Here is a 22,568-nt window from a genome sequence, read left to right as displayed (position 1 = left end):
CAAAAGCAAATGTGTTGGTGTGTTTGTTTTCCTGTTTGATGGGAGTACTCGACAGACGTGAACAAAGAAAAGAAAAGGTTTTCTCTCCTCCTAATGGATCTGACATCGCTCGTCTATTTCTATACAGAGCGGGCAAGGCTTTCTGTGTTCTATATTAGTTCCCCTGAAAACGCTCTCAGCTTGAATACAATATTCATAACGGGGGAACTGACCTCTCCAGAGCCAAAGCCATGATAGAAATCTTATTTTTTTCTTCTTCCATTAGCAGAGTTTCTAAAAACAAAAGAGGAAGAGGAGCTCTTTTCTTAGAAGTTTTGGGGTAGCACTTTCTATCAAGTCCGCCTCGCTCTATGTTCTGGTACGACCACAATATACGGCAAACACTGAGCAACATTGTTCAAATCTAACTCCATGTAAAACAATGCTCTCAGTGAGCAGCACATTATTGGGTGTGAATTATAGACTGTATGAAATATGGACAAGGTCACAGTGACTTCACCCATTGGTTTCTGAAGAGGCGATATGAAGCCAAATGATGCATACTCCATATTGGAAAAATCGACTTCAACCAAGCAGCAATCTCAGGTGTTGAAAAATGGAGCCAATGCTGAAGTCATCCTTTTAGATTTTATGAAGGATAAGAGTCATTTGTTATTAGGCCTTAGTGATGTGTTGGGTGTTTGTCAGGAGGCTTAAGCCCCGCCTCAGCTCCAGCTCTTTGCCGCTCGTTAGTTGATTGAATGTGAGATTGAAAAAGCATTTCCAATATGGCAGCCGCCGCCATCGATGGGCTACCATCCCCTTAAATGACGTCACTCATGCTTTGTCCACTCTCATTTACAGTTTATGACTTATATTAACTTCCGGTGAGAGGTAAGTAAGTAAACACAATTTGTTAATACAGTGCTTTCAATAGAAAACATCCACTTATTGACATACATACAGCAAAAAAAATAGTATAAATTTGGTAGCCATTAGTGTTGCAAGATTTGTGCATCATATCCAAAACTTTGAGGGATCAAAAAAGAATCATTACAAAGACATCATTGAAGTTAACAGCACGACTGTTTTTCTTTAAGTTGTGGTGAAATCTGGTCATGTTGACTTGCTTTGCAAACTCTCTGAAACACAATCAATGAATGCTTTCCATTCCTTTAGGCTATTTTTTCCCTGTTAGCCAAAAACACACCGATGGACCACGACAGGGTAGAAAAGCCATTCAAAGTCCTGCCTTTGCCTTCGAGGCTGAAAACTCATCTCTTCATGAAGAAGCTCATACCACCGCTCCCTCCCTTCCCACTGAATCATCTCCACTTTCTCCCACACCCTCCTACGCAGCCCGCTCTAATTTGCTCTCATTAAAAATGAACCCCCCCCCCACCCCCTCTCTACCTCGCTCCTTTGCTGTTATTTTTAGCGCTTCATTCTTCTGTGATCGCTCTCAGGTAGAAGGAATGTTGCAGGGAGGGCTGTTGCTCTGAACCCTCCATTATTTAGGTTTTCTGTGCTGGTATGACGCAGCTGTCTTTTAATACTCTACTTCTACACTCACAGAAGGATACCAGGGGACATGGTAATAAGATGTTAAAGCACGTGTTTCCAAGATCAAAATATGTGGCTTTCTGAAAACCCCACGTCAAATAATGGAGAGATTTTTTCTGAAATTGTAGCTTTAAAGAAGAAAAAACAATATTTTGTCCACACATGCTCGCCTTAAAGGAGTTGTACACATCCCAATATCCCCAAATGGGGGATCAATACAGTCTTCATCTTCACTTTAACATAGAGAGAGAAAATGTCAAAATATGTGTTTTTTATGCAAACTAGACTTCTGTCGACAATCCCTTCTGAGGGTTCTGCTAGTGCAGCTTAGTGTGGTCACATGACGCGTCATTATGTATACGACACACCTAGACTCCATCAGATGTAATACTACCTGTACCTTTTTTTTACTAGGGCTGTCAATGTTAATGTGTTGATACGTGATCAAATCAAGAGGCCTTAAAGAGCGGTGCGACCGATATGAGATTTGTAGCCGATACTGATAATGCTATTGGGGAAGGGGGGAAAAAATCCAATACTGATATATCGGCCAATTTCTCTCTTAGATTTATGTTCGATCTAGATTTAGGTATTCACATTTATTACCTTGATCCCTCAAATGCAGTAATCAAACACTTGTGGAAAAGATACACAGTATAACGTAGACAAGATGGCCACTCAAATGGAAATGACACTCGCTAATGCTAATGGTAATGCTAATGCTCTTTGTAATCCATGTAACACACTCTGCCGGTGAAAGAGAACTGCTAGTTGAATACAGTGAAACTCAAATGAAATTCTATTTGACGAATTTGGTGAATAAATCTAGTAATATCGGCGCATAGCTGCGATTAATATTATCGGCCAATATTATCGGCCGGCAGATAAATCGGCCGGGCTCTACCCTAGGGTGTTGATAATTATAAACTCAAATTAATCATATGACGTTCCTGCTTCATATGTAAACTAACAAGGCGCCTCATTCCCTGTCAATTATCTTACTTCTGATGGTCTCATAGTAGTTAGAAGATTAGAAAAAGCGTTATACAAGCTCAAGTCCATTTACCGTTTACCATTGATTCATGATGTGATAAGTCAGTTTTCCTGCTTGGTGGTAACTTTAGCGAGCTTAACAAAACACACACTAGTAATAAACAAATGGACATCCACAAAAAGAACTTACCTCGCTGAGGTAGATGAAGAAAGAGCAGGTGGAACCATCAACGCCGTAGTTGCCGTAGCAGGAGTCTGAGCGCCACATCTCCTTCATCCACTGACAAATAAGGAAGTAGAAGGAAAGATGAAATCTCAGCCTGACATACTGTACCTTCTCACATAAATCAACCCTCCTCAAATATATGAGCCCGCTCTCAGGTTTATCAGCACAGTTGAAAGAATTTCAGTGGTCATATTGACAACTTTTAATAGACCTTCATTTCAGTCTGTTTATGATGAATGGGTGCAAAAACACAAGTTGATGTAATTTAGCAGCTACTGTGGAATGAGGGGAAGGTGGGGATGCTGAGGGAATACCTGCACAGTTGCAGATCTATAGCGCCAGATGACTGTCAACTTTTTACTATTCTTATGAAAAATATCCCCGGCTGTTTTTGTTGCTTAGAGGTCCAGAGAAGCAGGATTGTGAATTAAGAATCATTGTTCCAAATGGAAAATGTGTGGTTTGAGAATTAAGGAGACAAGTTCCCTTTTTATCAAATACATGTGCAAGTCATTCAGTGGAGCTGCTCAGCTGCCAAGAGCAAAAGAGTGAGGTCGTTCTGAGCAGCTCTTCTGAGAACGTGTGGAAATAAATCAATGTGAAATCAGCATTCTTGACTAAAACATGCATCCTTGATAATGATGCATTTATCAATGATTGATTTGATTTGATTCCTAGTGGGCAGATTTGTGTGGCACTGTCATGAATGACAGGCTGGAATTCATGTAAAGTAGAAGAGCCACTGAGCCGAGATGTGGACTGACAGGATGGAGTACATCATGCATGCTGACATAAAGTGACCTAAGGGAGCGGGACACAGGAAATAGACATTTTCAAAGCTGTGCATAGAGACGAGAGCTGGCAGATGGGCTTGAATCAGAGAAATTTGGGATGGGGAGGGTTTAGGCATGAAAATTGTTCTAAAAACATTTTAAACCCAACCCCATTCTTACATAAAAGGAGAAAATAGATTTTAAATGTGTGACTGACTGTGTGCTGATACTAAAAAACAGTTTTTGTGAATTTAAGTTGATTGAGGAGATGATAAAAGCTAAAGCAGGATCATGTTCTGTAGGTGTATTGGTGTGCTCTGTGTGGATGTGTGTTCATGCACAGAGCAGGCTTTGGCAGCGCCTGCACCCAGTTGGAAGTGCTGACAGTATCGGTGGAGGTTTCAGACTGGCCAAGCAGATGGTGTGTGTGATAGGGTCATATCAGCCAAACACACTCAGAAAAACTAAAACTGAAGCTGTGTTTACATCTGTGTGTGCATTTATTATTTGTATTGCTTATCTCTGTTGAGCATAGTACCCCTTGAATGAAATGAACTCTATGGAAACGGACCTAATTTTTACATAGTCGTTCACATTAATCAAATTAAATCGCAATAGCATTGAAGGTCAAATACAGTATTCTACAAAATACACTTTAGCATGTTTTTCTAACACTAATAGTGTCTCTAACCTGTCTACAAACCCCCTAATTCTAAGAAAAGTCCATCCTCTCCCTCTTTTACCTCCTCTTCTTTTCAGAAAATGTGTGCTCAAACAGGCCGTTTGGAGATTTTTCCCTCATGACATCACAAAGGGCAGTAACCCCTCCCCCAGGTGGGTGACACTCCCACAGCTAGGTGTTCGTTCTGCCCTGAGTCTGACTTTCTCACCGTAAACAATAGGACATGGAGCGAGAAAGCCCGAGAAACCCAATCCCTTCCAGAGAGGGGTCAGACACAGCTCATTTACATATTTAAAGGTACAGACACAGAAACAGCCTGTTCTGAGCAGGGCTGAAATAGAGGGGTTTTTTTTTAGACATGATTAAATACATGATGGCAAGAAACTTCACAGACATGTTTTGGGGGTACTCTGACACTTCTTTAAACTTGTTGAAAAAGGAGTATAATATGTGACCTTTAAATTAAAAGATTATGGGGCTATCAAGTGTCTCAAAACCATCCAAGACAATGACATCACAATATGTCAAACTACTAGGACTGGGCCTGTATTTCTAATACAGATTACTACCAGTAGTGGTAGTACGCTCTACTCTTTACTGTTTATGTTGCTTGGATTTTACTCACTGGCTCTTTTTTCTTGCTCACAAAACCTACCGTGCTTTTTCTTTTCACGCATTTCTAAATGATCTATTCACAGATGTGAAAACAGTGTCGGATAAAGAGTGAAATGGAGAGGCTGTCTTTTTGTGTGTTTTTTCTTTCTTTCAGTTCGTGTGTGATTCACCTTGACCTTGCCCTCGCAGTGAGGAAAACCATCCATGGGCGGCAGCTCGCACTTCTCCTGGGCTCCGTTTAGGAGGTCTGGAGGGAGAGAGGATGAAAGAGAGAGAGAGAGAGAGAGAGAAAAAATCAATAAGGTCGAGCAGATCGGCTCCAAAATTCTTTGTCTGTTTGTAGTTGAACAGTGTGATGCTCGCAGGAGCGGAGGGGAGGCAAATGAACACTTCAATGTTTCAAGAAAACGAATATCTACTCCGCAGCTCACAAAGACATGTTTGTTTGTTTAGTTCAACTTGTTGGAGGATAAGGAATCTACGTGTTGAGGTTGGCTGATACTGTATCCAATGTAGTGCTTCAACCATTAAGAGTAGAGCTACAGAACACAGTTAAAGAATCATGCACAACAGATGAAAATGTACTTGAGTGAAGTTCGGCCAATGCAGCTGCGTCCCACATTGATCCACCAAGCTCTGACCATATTTCCAGATGTCTTTTATCCCCTTTTGTTGACTTATTTTCTGTTGTTTTTATTCTCACTACCCATGCTTCATCTTTACAAAGTAAGCGATTATATTCACCGTTATGCAGATGACACACGGTTTTACCTGACCTTTCACCTGACTGTGCATGCTATCAGAATAACATTATAACATGTATATATTTTTTTTTAGAATGAAAAAGAAACTAAAGAAATCTACTACCTTATCAACATCCCAAAATCTAATTTGGCCCCTGTCACAAGGACCTTTTATCCCATCAATACTTTACCTTGGAAATCTCCTGTTCCCTATTCTGGCTAAGTTTCAAAGGTAACCAGTCAAACACATTTCAAATCTTCCTATTTGTTGTTAAGGGCTTACATGAACTAACTCGCTGCTCAAAACCAAAGGTGATAAGGCTTAACAGTTTCTGCTTCTAAAGGTTCTAGGATTGTTTCTTACCTACATCAAGTTCTTCTTCACCTGTAATATCATTTTCTTTTACTTTAGCTCTGTAGTCTGTCTATGCCCAAGATTTTTTCATTCTTCTTCCTATTTTATGAATCCCCATATTGGGATTTTATCAGTTTCGCTTTTTTATATATATTTCATAGTTTTATATCATGTCATAAAATGGTATTGAGGCAGACTGCAGTCAATCTGCCTTCACATCTACTAATTCAACTCAAGCAGTTTTTAAACATTGTAAAAAGAAATTTGACTGACTCAATCAACTTTTATAATTAGATCAGAGTCCACCACTGCATCATGTGTTCTAAATTGCTTCCATATGCATGTTGGAAATCCTCCTAAATCCCATGTTATTCTTTCCATGTCATCATTAATACTGTATTAGAGAGGTAGTGAATTACTGCCAACACAAAGTCAAAATGTCCTACTGCTGCTGCTTTATATTCAAAATATTCAACTGGTCTTACATTGGGAGGACTACCTGGATGTAAAGTAACAGTAAAGTATTTTGATTGGGAGAATGAAGATAAAGTTGTATGTAGGCTGTGTAGGGTTAAACTTATATCGTCCCACATTTACATTTTAAATGTATCTATTTTAATTTTCCTCCGTACTTGAAACAATTTCTAATCCCTTTCAGTTCACAGTATAGCCTAAGGCATACTGATCATCTATTTTTCCTCACACCAAGAATCAGGAAAGAAATTGGTCGCCGTGCATTTAAATTTAAAGCTCCATCAGACTGGAATAACCTACCTAGCTCACCTAGAGCTATCACCTCTTTTCATATCTTTAAATCATCTCTACTTACTCATTGTCAAACAGCCTGCTCTTGCTTTTGATTTTCTTTCTCTGTTCGACTTAGTTTCTCTGGACCTGCTCTCCTCTTGCTTGCGCTCATGTACCTCATATCTACATGTATGTACTGTTCTGTACCTTAATGTTGCGTACACTATGTGTGTAAGTACTGTATAGTGTGTATGCATATATATATGCAGAGGTTTTCCTTTCTTTATTTCTCTTTTTATTATTATTATTATATATATATATATATATTTTTTTTTCTCTTCAGATTTTTTCTGATTGTTGTGGGTGGCTAGGCTTGGGGGAGCATTAAGTGTGAGTGAATGTGAGTGTGTGTGTGTGTTTGTGGTGTGGGTGTCTCTGTGTTTAAATGTTTGGTATTATGTTTTGTATTTACCTTTTATTTTGATTTTGTATTATGATGATTAATTTATGTTTTGTAAGGACCCCCTTGAAAATGAGATGATGCATCTCAAGGGGCTATCCTTGAAATAAATTACAAATTACAAATTTAACCTGCAAGGATAACTGAATGCTAGCAGGGCTAGCACTGCTAATGTTAGCCACACTCGGCTAACCAATTTGACACTGTTTTCACAACGACAGTGTCATTTCCTGTCTGTTGTGTTAAATAGTTTTCAATTTTATCTGTTTTCTGAGTGTCAACTAGTCTGAATCTAAATTAGCATTCAGCCAAATTTCACATTAGCAACTAGGAACGTCTTACACCGTGTTGTCCTAGCAATGGCAACATTGATCAGGCAGTCAGTCCCCCACTTTGGCATAGCTTCAAATATTACTTTTTTTTTTCAATCCACAAAGTATATTTGTGCAATTTATTTACCAACATTTATGGCGTCCTTATGATAAAAGCATTGGCGAAAAAAATTGCTATTCTATGGCTTTTCTTCAAGTACCACCTTGTGGTTGAGATTTGTGTTTTTTAAGTGAAATATATTGTTGACTTCACATTTTTTTAAATCACATTCATTTTCATCATCAAATGAGGAATCCTTTTGACAAAACAGCTGTTGTGTGGTTAGCATTAGCATTGTGTACTTGCAAAACATCATGCATTGTCATCGTTAGCTCGTTAGCATGTTGACAGCAGTAACACAGCAACGAACACCTGTGGGTAGGTGAAGCAGGACAGAGCTGTTACAAAGTCATCGCTTTAGGCTAGTTGCATCGTTGTTAGATTTTTTAATGACCCCTCAGAACTGCCAATTAGTCCATGGTTCAGGGGTGACTGTGAGGCAACACGATCATCTTTAGCTTGGCAACCTGAACTCTATAATTACTGAAACCACAACTGGGCTGAGCCAGGCAATATCCACAATGATGCAAATGCAGGTTAAAAAAAAGGCATTTAATAATTCTTTTCAATATCATAGGAAGAGAAATCTCACTGTAGGATCAACATGCACAGCTGGCATGCAGGCTTCCCTCCCATAAAAATCATCTTTTTGATATCCCCATTCTGAGATGTTAACGTCATCACCACTGCCCTTTACAGCTAGAATATAAATAATGCATTATGAGGGGGTTGTGCAGCGAATACAGAAAAGCTTAAAGGCAGACATTGGACTAATGTAATGAATTTGCACGTGGTGCTTCTAGGAGGAGTGGATGTTAGCGTATGAAGCTAATCAGCTCCAGCACTGGGTCAGGCTTTTATCAGGGCGGGAGTGATTGGACGGTGGGTTTTTCCATTTATTTGCACAAACAAGCTTCTGCAGTGACTAGATATTCTACTGGTAAACTTATTTCCCACCCCCTTTTCTATCTCTCCCTCACTCGCTCTGTGTTCTGCTTTATCTCCTAGATCAGAATTAACATATTTCACTGACACTTTTCTGGCTTGCTCCCTCAGCGGTGTGTATCGGGGGAAGAATGAGATAAAAGAGAGGCGATGACATGTTTTGGAGTACTATAACTAAACACATCTCGAGTAAGATGGAAAGCCACCAACACACGCTTTCCATCTGCTGCTTCAGACACCTTTTAGGGAAGAAGAGGGGGAACACACAGTGAGCCTATCATGTGCGGTCACTCAAACTTCATTTCTTGAGTTAACTCAAACAGGAAATAAAACCGCTGGTCGTTATCTGGCAAACATATCACAAGCCGGAATGCTTCCAGAGAAGCTGGATATTGTTTTGACATTTTAAACATTGACATCAGGGCCTGACCAATGTAGGATTTTGGAGGCCGATGCCAATACTGATATTGGGAGAGAGAAAACAATTCTGATACCGATATATAGACCTATATCTTTCTTTCTTATCTTTCATCAACTTAAATTGAATAAACCTAGTTATATCGGTATATATCGAAGATAAAATTAGCCGATGCAAACAGTCACTTGATATGCTAATGTTAAATGGTAAATGAACTTGAGCTTATAAAGCGCTTTTCTAGTCTTCTAACTACTCAAAGCGCTTTTACACCACATGTCACACCCACCCATTCACACCCTTTCACACACTGATGGTAGTGATGATCGCTATGTAGTATCATCCATCAGAAGTAACTAATCCCATTCATACACCACTACTAAAGCAGAGGGAGCAATTTGGGGTTAAGTGTCTTGCCCAAGGACACATCGGACATGTTGCCCAGCTGGGGATCGAACCCTCGACCTTCCGGTTGAGAGGCGACGACTCTACCAACTGAGCCACAGCCGGCAAAGATTATCAAACGGCTGATTAATTGGTCGGGCTCAAATTGACATTGTGTCAAGAAGTGCCAAGAAGGAACTTCCTGTCAAACAATCCAGTGTTATCTGTTCACTCATGGAATTTTTTACAGCTTTATCATTTGAACTGAGCACTTAAAAGGTAGAGTCAGTCACTTCCCCCCCCCCAAAATACAAAAGTAATTCTGCTCAATCATCACTCATGGGCCTCCATACATGTGTGGTGGTGACTGTGTGTGCAGAGACCCTGTCCTGTTTCCTGGAGTTTGATGATTTGTGTTGTTTTGGTTGATGTTTCTGGGTGGGGAGCAGGTGTTTTTTTCCCCTAGTCAGGTGAGTTTAGGTGTGGATCCAATTCCAGCGATTGGACACGATTCACACCGATGTGGACGTAGCGGCAAAGAAGAGAAAATATAATCACAGTGAGGTGGATTAAGCTTGTTCCTTCATGGTAGAAGAGAATCACTCCTTCCTTTACATACTGTAGTGTTGTGTTGTGTGTATTATTCTATAATGTTGTGCATGTTTCCCAGTAGCAGACCCAGTACTCCTAGTGATTAATGTGATTTACATTCAAAGGGGAAGAAGTGGGAGACCAGTGAGTCACTCCTTATGGAGTCAGCCGGTCACAAGATGAACACAATACACAATGAGGGCTCATTATTGTTTCCAAGGGGCGGCAGGAGTCAAGCAACAAACAGGAGGATTAGAATTATTTTTTTTCAAGAGATGTCGCAGGCCGATCCTTTACATCAAAGACTTGGACTGATTAGCACAGTGTTTTTACCACTATTTATTGAATGCTCTTCTTTAAGGAACCTGATGGAATAGTGTCTGTCTCTTGTGCACCAGTGAGTAGCTGTTAGCTCATCCTTCAGACGGCCAGTCATACTGTCGGTCCGTGAACCAACCAACCACACATACAGCCAGGCGGCCTGTCATTCACGCTGTCGTCCAGCCAGTGAGCCAGCGAGCGCCAAAGCCACCAGGCAAATCTTCTCCTAGCTTTAATCAAGCTGAAGAAGCTGCTGCCAAGGAGCTGCTAAATATAGCTCCCTTTATAATCAAACGCAGCCGAGGTGGTGCTGTTCCAAGGCAAGCCAATTCATCCCATAGCGACTACTAGGATGGATGTCAAAACTTACCCCTTCCTTTAACCTGCTCCTTTGACATCATATGGATTTGACTTCTCCCTGGACTGAGCGTGACATTTCTAAATGAACACACAGTCCTTGCAGAGAACTTAAGCAGCATTAGCAGAGCAGTTAAGAAACGCCCAAGACAAATATTACACAAGGCAAATATGACAAACCTTCTTCAAACAGTTTGCAATGCGCTTTGTGATTAAGCAAATGAAAGCAGATAATGAAGAGGTTCATTTGGAAACGATGAAATAAAACAACAAGACACCACCACAGGGTAGAATGGTACAAACACAGGAGCGTTTAAAGAAGGATAAAAGATTGGGAAGGTAAATAAAAGCTGAGGCATGAAAACAGATGAGATCATTCAAAGTTCAATAAGAAGTCTCACAGCACTGTTAGCCTCTTCTAAGCAAACTGTGTACACCTGCTATCCTTTAAATGACATGATCTTTGAACAATAAGTGATTTTACACACACACACACACACACACACACACACACACACACACACACACACACACACACACACACACACACACACACACACACACACACACACACACACACACACACACACACACACACACACACACACACACACACACACACACACACACACACACACACACACACACACACACACACACACACACACACACACACACACACACACACAGTTGTTTTTCCCTCTTTCTCCCTTTGTGCATTTGACCAAGAACATGAGGTCATCTGACATTGGACAACTCGGGAATTGTGATTGAAGACATCTGGTTTGTGTTCTTCTTTCTCTGGCTCTCTTTTTTTCCCCACGTCTCTGTTGCTCTCAGAGATTACATTTTTTTTTAATTTTTTTTTACAATTTTCATTGAAAATGTATTAAAGATAAAGATAAAGAGAAACTTTTTTGATCCCCTATGGGGGGAAAACAGCTCAAGAAACAGGAATATAATTATCAAAAATAACAAGACGTTAAAAATCAAACATACGTACATCAGTTAAATAAAAGGGAGAAAAAATACAATAGAATAATACAAGGAATTAATTAGGACGTAAGAAACTTTGGGAACAACAGTCCATTTTGTACTTCATAAGTGTGTGGTAAGATGTCACTGTGTACATCTCCAGAACTTATATAACCATAAAAACCACTGGAAACCAGAGAATAGAAGGGGCTTCCCAGCATGAGGGGGCACATGTTTGAAGCCCCTCAAAACACATGTCTCCCATTGCCTCTGGTCCAATCAAGTATTCCAAAGTAAAAAAACAAAATCCAAATTCCCCCTATGTATGTATCGCTGCACCCCCAGCCCACACTGAGTTCCCTCTTTTCGTCCCTTCTTCTTCTGCTGCAAAAAAAAGTGCAACGTCTGGCTCTAATCAATCCTTCCTTTGTGCTCCAGAAATCTGAGCGGCCCACTGATCTCTGAAAATATAATTTGGATTTTTTACACGAGAGAGGCGAAAAGGACAGGAAAAGGCCAGAAAAGCCTTGGATGGCTTAAATCGTTGCAGAGGTATGACTAATGTTCCACTGCTGATCGGAGAGCTGCAGCCAGAGAACTTGTTGTTGTTATGAAAAGGGGATTGTAAGTTTTGACTGAGAATTATGAACAGTGTTTCTGAACCAAAAAAGCGGCTACATACGGACACATGCAACCACCAAAGGGTCAAGATCAAGCAAACACTTCAGACACCTGTCGAGACATATGCAATCGGTTAAGAAAAAAGTGAAATATGCAAATGCTCGGTCTGCTGTAGAGTAACTCGCAGGCGTTGCAGTGGAGCTGAAAATATTCTGTGTTTTCATAAGTAAAGCCGCCTGAGCGCCACAGAGCTGCATAATGCAGAACAAAAAACTGTATTCACTCAGACTTTTAGCTCCTTGTTTGAGCCTTTAAGTGTGAGAGATTATGTGTGGAAGTTGAAGTGTGTGCATCTGCTACTCCATCCTCTGTAGTGAGTGGAAGGGGGGGTGTGTAGGTGCTGTGGATGTATGAGTGAATATTAGGAGCACATGGGAGCGTTTGTGGGTACACTGACTAGTTATAAATTATATTTGGTAGAAGGAGGCAATTCTGATTATTTCCCTATAGGGCTCTGGCTTTAACCAGCGCAACAACAATACTGACAAAAGAAAGGGGGGGGAAATGACGGAGGAAAGAGGATGCAGAGGGATATGGGGTGCAGCATACAAGGAGAGTTCAAAGAGTTAGGGAGTGCAAAGAGGAAAGAATGGGATTTATATTATAATTTCCCTTGTTTCAGCAAAACAGTGGATCCTCTTGCTTGTGTCCCCTCAAAAATGTTTTATTTCCCAGACCTTGGAATCAGGAAAGTATTTCTGAAATGTCATAATAAGTGGAGTTCAGGGGGGAAAAATGCACTTGTGGTATTCACGGCCCGTGCTTCTGCATTTTATACCGCTATGGGCGCATGGGTCTATAAGAGGCAGCATAGTTTTTAGATTGAAGACCAGCTATCAAGATTAGAGCCCGACCGATTAATCAGCCGATCGATAATATCGGCCGATATTAGCATATCAAGTGACTATCGGTATCTGCTAATTTTATATCCAAGCTGTGCCGATGTTACAAGATTTATTCACCAGTCCAAGAGGATGTTATTTGAGTTTTATTGTATTACACTACCAGTTCTCTGTCACCAGCAGAGGGCGCTGTATGAATTACAACAAGCATTCTCATTTGAACGGCATGCACATGTGCAATAACTTTCCAGTTGAGTGACCGTCTTATATATCTTTTTCACAAGTGTATGATAACTTGTTTGCAGGATCAACACAATTAATGTGTGTCTATTTATCTCTAAAGGTCTAATATGGATATCGGCAGATAAATCGGTATCAGATTTTCGTTATCGGCCCCAAAAATCCCATATCGGTCGGGCCCTAATTAAAAGTGCATTTTATACACCTGATATTTACAATACCTAAGTATCTCATTATTTTTTGGATAGCTCATTCAACGCTTTTGTTAATAAACTGTAGAAAATTGTGAAAAATATGTCCAACGTTCAGACCAATTTACAGACAAAAACCCAACAATATTCAGCTTCCTATCATAGTAGACAGTAAATATAGACATGTGATAAGCTGAAACACATCACATTACTGAATCATTTTGGGGTTTTTAATTCACCAGTTAATAACTCAACATCTAACTCACACGCTTCAATGGGCACAATGTCGTCCACTGTCCATCCAATGGTCAAAATGGAATGCCTGCCAGAATCCATACAAGTTAATTAGAAGCAAATTTCATTTTATCCTCATTTTATTCATTGAAGTGTGTGCGAGGATTACTGTGCTGAGAAATACATTTTGTGTACTTCAAATTTTTAGGTTCAGCTGCGAGATGTGGCGTCGATTAGAAAGCAGCGCCCCGGAAACTATGGGTCAGCGGGATTTGCTTCTGCTATTCAGATACATTAAATATGATTTAAGAGACAATGGTTATTTTACAGGAACAACAGAGGACTTTAATGGACTAATCTCAAAACACAGTAGCCTACATGTTTAAAAAAGAAACAAAAAAACTTTATGAATGAATTAGGGTCTTAAAAAAAAGTATAATCTTCTCTACAAATACAAATATGACAGATACCAGTAATCCTTTTTGTAGTGAGCATTTATTTGTGTATTTAAACAAATTAAATCTCTAAGAGCCCAACAGTAGCTGTCATGTGATGTCATGATACTGGTATGTATCTCTGGTATGAAAAGCACAAATCAGGAGCAGGCTGCTGCTTGATTTCATGTTCTTCTCAGTTTAACTCTCTATTATATAACCCCGCCTAACAGGAGAAGAAATACGTTTAGAGTCCTGGAGAGGCTCAGTGCTTTCCAGTGATTCATGTCGAGCTCTGAAGCAGGCCGGTACGTACAAGTTGTGGATTTGGAACTTTGGAAACACTTCCTCTCCAGATCTCGACGTCAGAGGGCAGAGATTCAGGTCTCGTTTTTGGCAAACGACACGATTTGTGTGTTCCAATTTTTGGTCTTCAGAGAAGAAATTGTAATTGTCTATCGGTCGTGGAGCGTTTCATTTCCCCCTGGATTCAAACTGCCTTTTAACCCTCCTTCTCTCACTGTAACTCTTTTGCAAATGTCTAATTTCCCAATGCTGCCTTCTTCGAAAACGTTCCTAGGTGGAAAACAAATGGCTTTAGTTGTGAATCCAGAATATCAGTGTTGAAGAAAAATCTCAAACACTTGACTGGTGTTTATCTATATGTAATGTAAGGGTTAGGGTTGGTAAGTAATACGAGAATATTTGATGGATAACTCAACATTTTCCATTGATTTTTGTCCATTTGCAATCATTTTTGCAGTGCCGGGTTAGGGTTAGGCTAACCCCTATGCCTAAAAACATTAAAAGGTGCAAATAAAGAATAAGTTACCATCCGAGCTGAAATTCTCCTTTCATTCTGACGCTGTGCGATTTACATTAGACTGCAGGGTGATGAATTGTTGAAAGTGTTTGAAAGTGTGTGGGAGCAGACAGCATCTCTCAGCAGCTTATTAGCCCTGAGGCGCTAGTATGTGTGTTTCTACTTTATTAGTATTGATCTGTACACTGAAGAAGTAAACGGGCCTTCCAGAACATAATGCGAGACCAACAGACTCTGGAAAGACTCTCACAAGATTGTTTCAGTATTGAAATTCAAATTGTATGCTGATAACATTTTGTAGGTTTTGCAGAAAAAGAAACCTCAATGTCAACCATCTGCCCTCCTTAAAGTTGGGATAATATGACTTCATGAGCAGCAACCAATAGGATCCTGAGGTTAGCAGCAATCCCCAGTAGAATCCATGTCCTTGTCCCTTTCCTTTGTTGATATTGAGACCTTGGATCTCATCTTTCACTGTGAACTGCAAAGCGAGAAGCAGGCCGATCAATAGCTGAAAGAGATAACGCAGTGAAGATGCCCAGACCTGTGACAGAACAGGTCTCTATTTAGGGACAAGCTAACAGTTTCAAAAAGACACAACTCTGCCAAAAATCTGTTGCAGTATGGCTGAGATGTAAGGCACATTGCTGTCTTCCAGAGTGGAGAAATTTAACACAGAGGGTCCAAAAAAATTGAGAAAGAAGGAAGCGAGGGTGAGAGTTAGACAGCTGCAAACCACAGACCGTTCATTTCATCTGTTTCTGGGCCTGTGTGTGTGGGGGAGAAGATTACATTTCTATGCCATGGTCCAGCCCACAGATGAAACACTGCTGGAGAGGTTGATTAGCCACATCAGCGAAACGTGGCAAAGCACAGAACGAGTCCCAATCTGCCTCCTGCTAAGCAGCAAACCAAGACCAGATCGACTTGTTTTGATCTGATAAAGGGGCTTCTGTGCCTGTTGCTCTTTTGCATAATGCAGCAGCACACAAGGCTGAAAGCTATCTCTGTGATAGACATAGCAAGCATCGCACGAGATAAGATAAAAAATGTGCCATGACTAGAGTAAGGCAATGAGAGCAGGCAATATTTTTGTGAGATTACAAATAAGAAGAGAGACACATTGTTCAGCAGTGTGAGCACAGCTGTTGGTTCACATCAGCAGCTGTAAATAACGGGGGGGGGGGGGGGGGGGGGGGGGAGAGAGAACTATGGCCGTTGTAATGCTTTAAAGATCACATGTCAACATGAGGCTGAGAACAGAGGCTTTGTTGTGGAGTGTATGATGAAATGGTGAAGCTGTTTCATGTAAACTCAAATTCTTAGGATCTGCACTGCGTCTAAAAAAGGTCGGATAAATTGGACATGTTTTATTTTTTAATCATTAGGATAGAAGGTTTTTTATGTTGAAGTTCAGAGAAGAAACACGGGACAATAAAACTTATTTATAAACTAAATATCTTGCATGTTTTAAGGAGGAAAGAGGAGTAATTAAGGAGGAAAGAGGAGTAAAAAGAGGAGTAATTAAGGAGGAAAGAGGAGGAATTAAGGAGGAAAGAGGAGTAAAAAGAGGAGTAATTAAGGAGGAAAGAGGAGGAAAGAGGAGGAATTAAGGAGGAAAGAGGAGGAATTAAGGAGGAAAGAGGAGGAATTAAGAAAGAAAGAGGAAGAATATTCAAAATAATTGAACATGATCCTCTTAAAGTGCAAAAAATTTGAATTATTTTTGACACATGACAGTTTGAGTTTACACATTCCTAATAAGCATGGCTCATGATTTTCAAATCTAAAATATAGATGTTCCTAATAGTGACTAATTACAAAGTTTGTTAAACACAAATTTAAATTCAGTCTAATTAGTCTAACGGTAAGAAAGCTGAGCACCATTTATTTAAAGCCAAAAGAGGGATCACAGCATCAGAGGGTAAACCATGTAAAATTGTAAATGGACTTGAGCTTGCACAGCGGGGTTTTTTTTTTTAGTCTTCTGACTTCTCAAAGTGCTTAAACACCGCAGGTCACACCTACACATTCACACACTGATGCTAGAGGCTGCTGTGTTAAGTGTCCATGAGTATAACAAATCCATTCACATGTCGGACATGTTACTTAAGAAGCTGGGGATTGAACCCTCGACCTTCCGGTTTAGAGACGACGAGAGTGGGAATGCCTCATGGGCAAGGTGAAGTGCATTCTTTCCATTGCTTGTTACAGTAGTCAGCAGAAAGTGTCCAGATAAGCACAGGTTGCAGAGTAGTGACTGAGAAAAGGGCTGTGTAGTGTGTTCTCTGAGGAAATGAAACACCTGTTTAATGTAATGTAACCACAACTTGTAGCTATCATTTATTGTTTTTAGATGGATAGTAACAGGAACAGGTCATAGCCAGGTGAATCAGCCTATAGAAACTAGGAGATAAATGTATTTAGATGACTAAACCAATATTATAGATGTGGTACTAATCTGCCATACCTTGTTAAAAAGAAAACCATGCTATATTTGTTAAATAATGATGTGTTTGTATTTGTTTGAATCAAACTGACTCAAAAATGTATTTTATTGGTTCATTATTCTTAAATAAAAAAAAGAATAAAACATGAAATTACAGTATGATCTAAAGTGCAAAATTGTGCCTGACCTGAATTCACACTACCCACAGTGCCCCCAGAGGAGAGAAGCGTCATTACAACAACAATTCACACTACCCACAGTGCCCCCAGTGGAGAGAAGCGTCATTACAACAACAATTCACACTACCCACAGTGCCCCTAGTGGAGAGAGGCGTCATTACAACCAAAATTCACACTACCCACAGTGCCCCCAGTGGAGAGAGGCGTTATTACAACAAAAATTCTAACTAACCCTAGTGGAGAGGGGCGTCATTACAACAAAAATTCATACTACCCACAGTGCCCCTAGTGGAGAGGGGTGGCATTACAACGGGAAAACAAAATCGAATATTGAATTGGGAATCATTCAATAATCATTGCATGGCATTGATGAATTGATTTTTTTAAATCAGCCCGAGTGACATACCGTATCATATATCGTTTTGTATCATGTTGTATAATTTCCAATCCTGCTGTATCGTATCCAATCCTATCGTATCATTTTGTTGCGCCGTGTTCTTCCCCAGTGGTTTAATTCCACTAAACTTGAGAATTAAAGCCGCAAACTGTTTATCTCAGTGGTCACTCATACTGGTAGGAAATGGAAAAGGGAAATTTGGACTGAATCTATCTGGAAGCTTGACTCATTCTACCTCCAATTCTCTACCTCCAATTCTCCAACCCTGACAGAATCCAGGAAAAACCCAGAAATAAACTTCGACTAGTCAAAAGATGCAGATATTGTCTCAAACATGCCAGAGTCCTCGGCTGAGATAAAAGTGTACACAATCGAGGTGGGAAAGTGCGGTCCCAGGGTAGCTGATCAGCTCCATCTTGATAGCAGCTCCTCTGAACGCCAGGCGTGTTCCCCCTCACTGTCCAGATTGGTATCTCTGTAATTGCCTTCCAGTCAGGGAGGAGCACAAGTGGAGTTGGCACACAGCACTGCCTGCCACCCACTCAAAGACAGGAGACATGCTCCAATGGAGACTCTGGAGCGTTGGGTCCTTTAGTTCCATTGCCAAGAGGGACGCGCGGCCGCCACTTTGTCAGCTTGACCTGCACTTGAGGATCTAAATGATGGATCTCAAGAGTACTGCTGGAAGTTTAAAGCCAGCAAGTTTATTGACATGTCACAGGGTTCATGTATTATCACTCTGAAACACAGGAGAGATGGCCAAGAGTGCTTTTTGACAAAGGGATATCAGATTAGTGTCCACAATGGCACGATTGAAACCAAACAGAGGACTAACTCATGCTCACACTGTCTCCTCCAGTAGGCTTTACATTGTGCACATGATACATGTTCTAATCATGTGGGCTCCACGTTTCGTCTTTTATAGTATGAAAGAAGTGAAAATGCCAATCACAGTTCCCCCAAGTAAAAGGGAGCCACTTCAGAAAATGTGTTTTATCTGATGAAAAGTCCAAAACATAAGACAGATAAACAGTCAAATATCAAAGCTTGAACCGGTAATTCTTGACATTTTTGCTTTAAAGAAAAGAGGATTATCAGAGCGACTGCCAATACACTTGAACTAAATCGATTTAGCGCCTGAGCTCTGTAAACAGTCAACTTCTTTTTTTTTTTTTAACAATAATCGCTTCTGTTTAAAAAGAAACTGAAAACATTTTTTATTGTGATTTAAATAATCTCAGTTTATTTCAAGCATCAAGGTCAAAATAAGAAAAAAGCACCAAGGACCCAAGGACAACTCAACATAGAGTACAACACTATTCATGCGGTCAAGCGGTGGACCGAAGATAGACATGACACCAGGTGTTTAAAGATGCTGTGACGAGATGTTGCAATATGTGGTTTGCTGTTCACAGAAACGGGCTATTAACAGAAACAGTTAACAGTTAACATTCATCATGAAGGGGGGAAGGATGCATGTGAAAAGACCCATTCACACGTGTTGCTAATGTTAATCTATAACTTATTGCTATTCAAAACAAAAGTTAAATCTTGGGGTTCAAATCCAGCAGCTCTCATTAAGATTAGATCCATTTGAATGCAACACAATCAGTCTTATCCATTTCTGCAATTCTGCTAAACTCTTCACATTCCTGCTGTTTAGTGCTGCACAGAAACACTGAGAGCAAGAAAAACCAACACCTCGCTCTCTCTCTCAATTGGCCTGAGTTCATCATCTGAAAGCTGGCAGGAAAATCAATGAAAACTAATAAAAGGGTCATGCAGCGTGAACGAGGTCTTATTTGAATTATGTCCAAGGGTTTGGTGCTATGGAAGAGCTTCGAGTGAGCCGTGCGTTTAGTCGTTTGTATGACTCGGGAATGTTTTTCGTTCTATGGAAATTTATTTTCAATAAAAACGAGGGTCATGAAAAAAGCCACAGTCGTCTTTTTCCTCGTCTCTAATTGGTCTCGGCTACTTCATGTTTACTGTGCACTTTAATAACCTCATAAAAGGGTAGGGGTTCCTGGAGGAAGCAACACTGCAAAACTTCGCCAATACATGCTATAAAGACGCTCCGAAGCCGTCAATCCTTCAATCCTTCTAGAGATTTCAGCATTTATCTAAAGAAGTCCACAAATCCAGATGAATCCTGTAAGCTGCGCAGCATGCACACAAACTCTGGCTCTTCAGAAAAGCAGATAAACACACATACCTGCCACGTTGACTTTTTCAGGGTTGGTAGCGCTGGGTGTGGCCGTGCTGGTGCCGTTGGTCAGATTGCCCCCCGTGCCATTGTAAATGTTTTCCACCTTGGACTCTAGCTTGCCCAGCCTCAGCATGATGTTATCCAGCAACACCGCGAGGGTCTTCTTCAAGTCTGAAAGTCAGAGCGGAAAGCAGACGATTGAAGTACATCCAAACACAAGTACAGTATGAATCAGCTTTGAGTCCGATTGGACACACAGGTGCTGACAGGAAGTGACCAGAGGCAAAGCACAACATTGACGGCAGTTCTTGAGAGCTCTAATCAGTATAGAAACCATCTTATAAGTCGTTGTTATCAACAAAACCATTGTCTTCATCATCATTAACGTCGTAGGTATTCATGAAAGAGCTGGGTCTTTAGTTTTTTCGTAAAGGTGCAAAGGGCCTCTGGGGGTGTCAAAATGAACCAGCGCTGCGGTTAAGGCGGGGTTCAGACATCAGCTACATCAAAAACAACTCTGACCCAAATTGTTCATGAAATTCAGAGGGGAAACAATCAATAATTCCATGAGAAAGACACAGAAGCATTGATTGTTGTTTTGCAGCCTTCATAACAGCGTTCGATTCTGGATATGAATATGTAAAGTGTCCGGTATACCCAGATTTTGAACCAACACTCTCTATTTGTATCTGTGTAACGGGAACAAAAAGGTTCCACATGACTAATAAAAAGCTTTTCCTGATTGCATTATCACCCCGGCAGGTGATTTAAGCTGCATGCCTGTGGTCTGGTAAAAACAACTACTGTGTTGACCAGGGGGCGGTTCATCAGGCCATCAGCTCGAGGCTTATTGGGATGTAAAGCTAAAGATTGTTTCATATGGGTCATTGCATTTTTTGTGGGAATCTTGTGTAGCTTTCTCTCCATTAAAGGCACAAAAATATATATATTTACATACAGTGCAGCGCTCTGTAATCATCCCAGACTCGTGTTATTCTATCAGTGCATCGGCTTATGAGTGCACAGAGCTATCCAGAGCAAATCGCGCGCTTACTTTCCTCGGGTGGTGATAATTGCAGCTTGTCTATCACATGCAGGGCGCCACATTTTCCCCCTCACCGTAATGCATTTGACACGCCAGTTTTGATCGCGTCAGAGAGACTGGCAAGGGCACAACGAGGGCTTGGCAGAGCACACCGGCCCTGATTTTGTGGGAAGCTGAGCGCCAGAGCATTTGTCTGATATGGACGAGCTTGCGGGCTGAGATGCAGCAAAAAGCAGGAGAAACAGGAAATGTTTGGAGGAATAGCCTTGACACTTCCAAATGGTCACCAATGGCCTGATATCACTGACTTAAGGCTATACATCCAAGAGAAACTTAAGGTTAAGTCTACACAATGTATTGCAGTGAAACCCATGATGATAATTCTATGTATAAGTAGCTTAGTTGGAGAATTCATAAAAACTTGACTCTCACTGCCAATGTCCATATACTCTGCACGGGCCGCCGTTTACTGCCAATCTAGCCAATAATCTGGTTTCCACAGCAAGGGCCCATCCATCTCCATTTTCAAATAAGCTATGATTCTATTTTCGACGGAGCTGGACAGAACAGGACGAGCCAGACAGGAAGTCATACAAGGAAATGCACAAAGGTCAAATTCAAGATAAGACTCAGCAGACGGACACAGAATGGTATTTTCCATCACTTTATCAACATTGAGTCAAAACAGGCACCAAACCCTCGATTCACTTTGATATAGTGCATCTATTTGTCTTTGTGTAGATGTGTATATGTCCATTCATTTTCATATTTACCTAGATTTCATTTGCTTTTCTCCTTGCTGCCTTATCTGTTCTGGATAATGAACAATACCTGTTCCTGTACATGGGAGCTGTTTTCCTGATATCTGCAAGGATGTTTGGAAGACTTATTGTCTGGTGGGTCAATGTAACACGACCCTGATAATGATAATGTCTTTTGGGATATATGCGATGCCTTTCGAAGAGTTCTGCAGATGTGGTTTAGCAATACACGAGTACACAAGAGTGATGTTGATCCATGTCTCCTTATGAGTATTCTTCTTATGTATAAACTTTCATCAACGTAAGCCATCTGAGTCAACTGAGTCATAAGTGAAGACAAGTCTTAGTCATTACCTCAACAATCTTCTAGTTCTCATGTGACGCATGTACGGCTGCACTCGCGTTCCAGAAACTCAACCAGTGAAGAAAGAAAACCAACGCTAGGCCCCTTAAATGTGCTGTGAGCTTAGATTCAGTGTACCTAGTAAATAAAAAGTTGTTTTCCTATTAGCTGCCTCCACAGTATT

The 22,568-nt window shown here is 40.6% G+C and overlaps 1 protein-coding gene across 2 annotated transcripts in view; it reads right to left on the bottom strand.

Annotated features, from left to right (window-relative positions):
* The window catches only part of mgat5 (alpha-1,6-mannosylglycoprotein 6-beta-N-acetylglucosaminyltransferase), a 92,196-nt gene that overhangs the window by 49,916 nt on the left and 19,712 nt on the right, over positions 1 to 22,568 (bottom strand). For both annotated transcript variants that reach the window (XM_020651729.3, XM_065951711.1), the window contains exons 3-5: positions 20,242 to 20,406; positions 5,002 to 5,078; positions 2,726 to 2,815 (exon numbers count right to left, since the gene is read on the bottom strand). In XM_020651729.3, the coding sequence (XP_020507385.1) occupies positions 2,726 to 2,815; positions 5,002 to 5,078; positions 20,242 to 20,406 (332 nt within the window). The remainder of the gene's footprint in view (positions 1 to 2,725; positions 2,816 to 5,001; positions 5,079 to 20,241; positions 20,407 to 22,568) is intronic.

Source organism: Labrus bergylta, chromosome 24, assembly GCF_963930695.1.
Source record: "Labrus bergylta chromosome 24, fLabBer1.1, whole genome shotgun sequence".
NCBI classification, from domain to species: Eukaryota; Metazoa; Chordata; class Actinopteri; order Labriformes; family Labridae; genus Labrus; species Labrus bergylta.
This window is presented reverse-complemented; position numbering and strand designations above follow the sequence as displayed.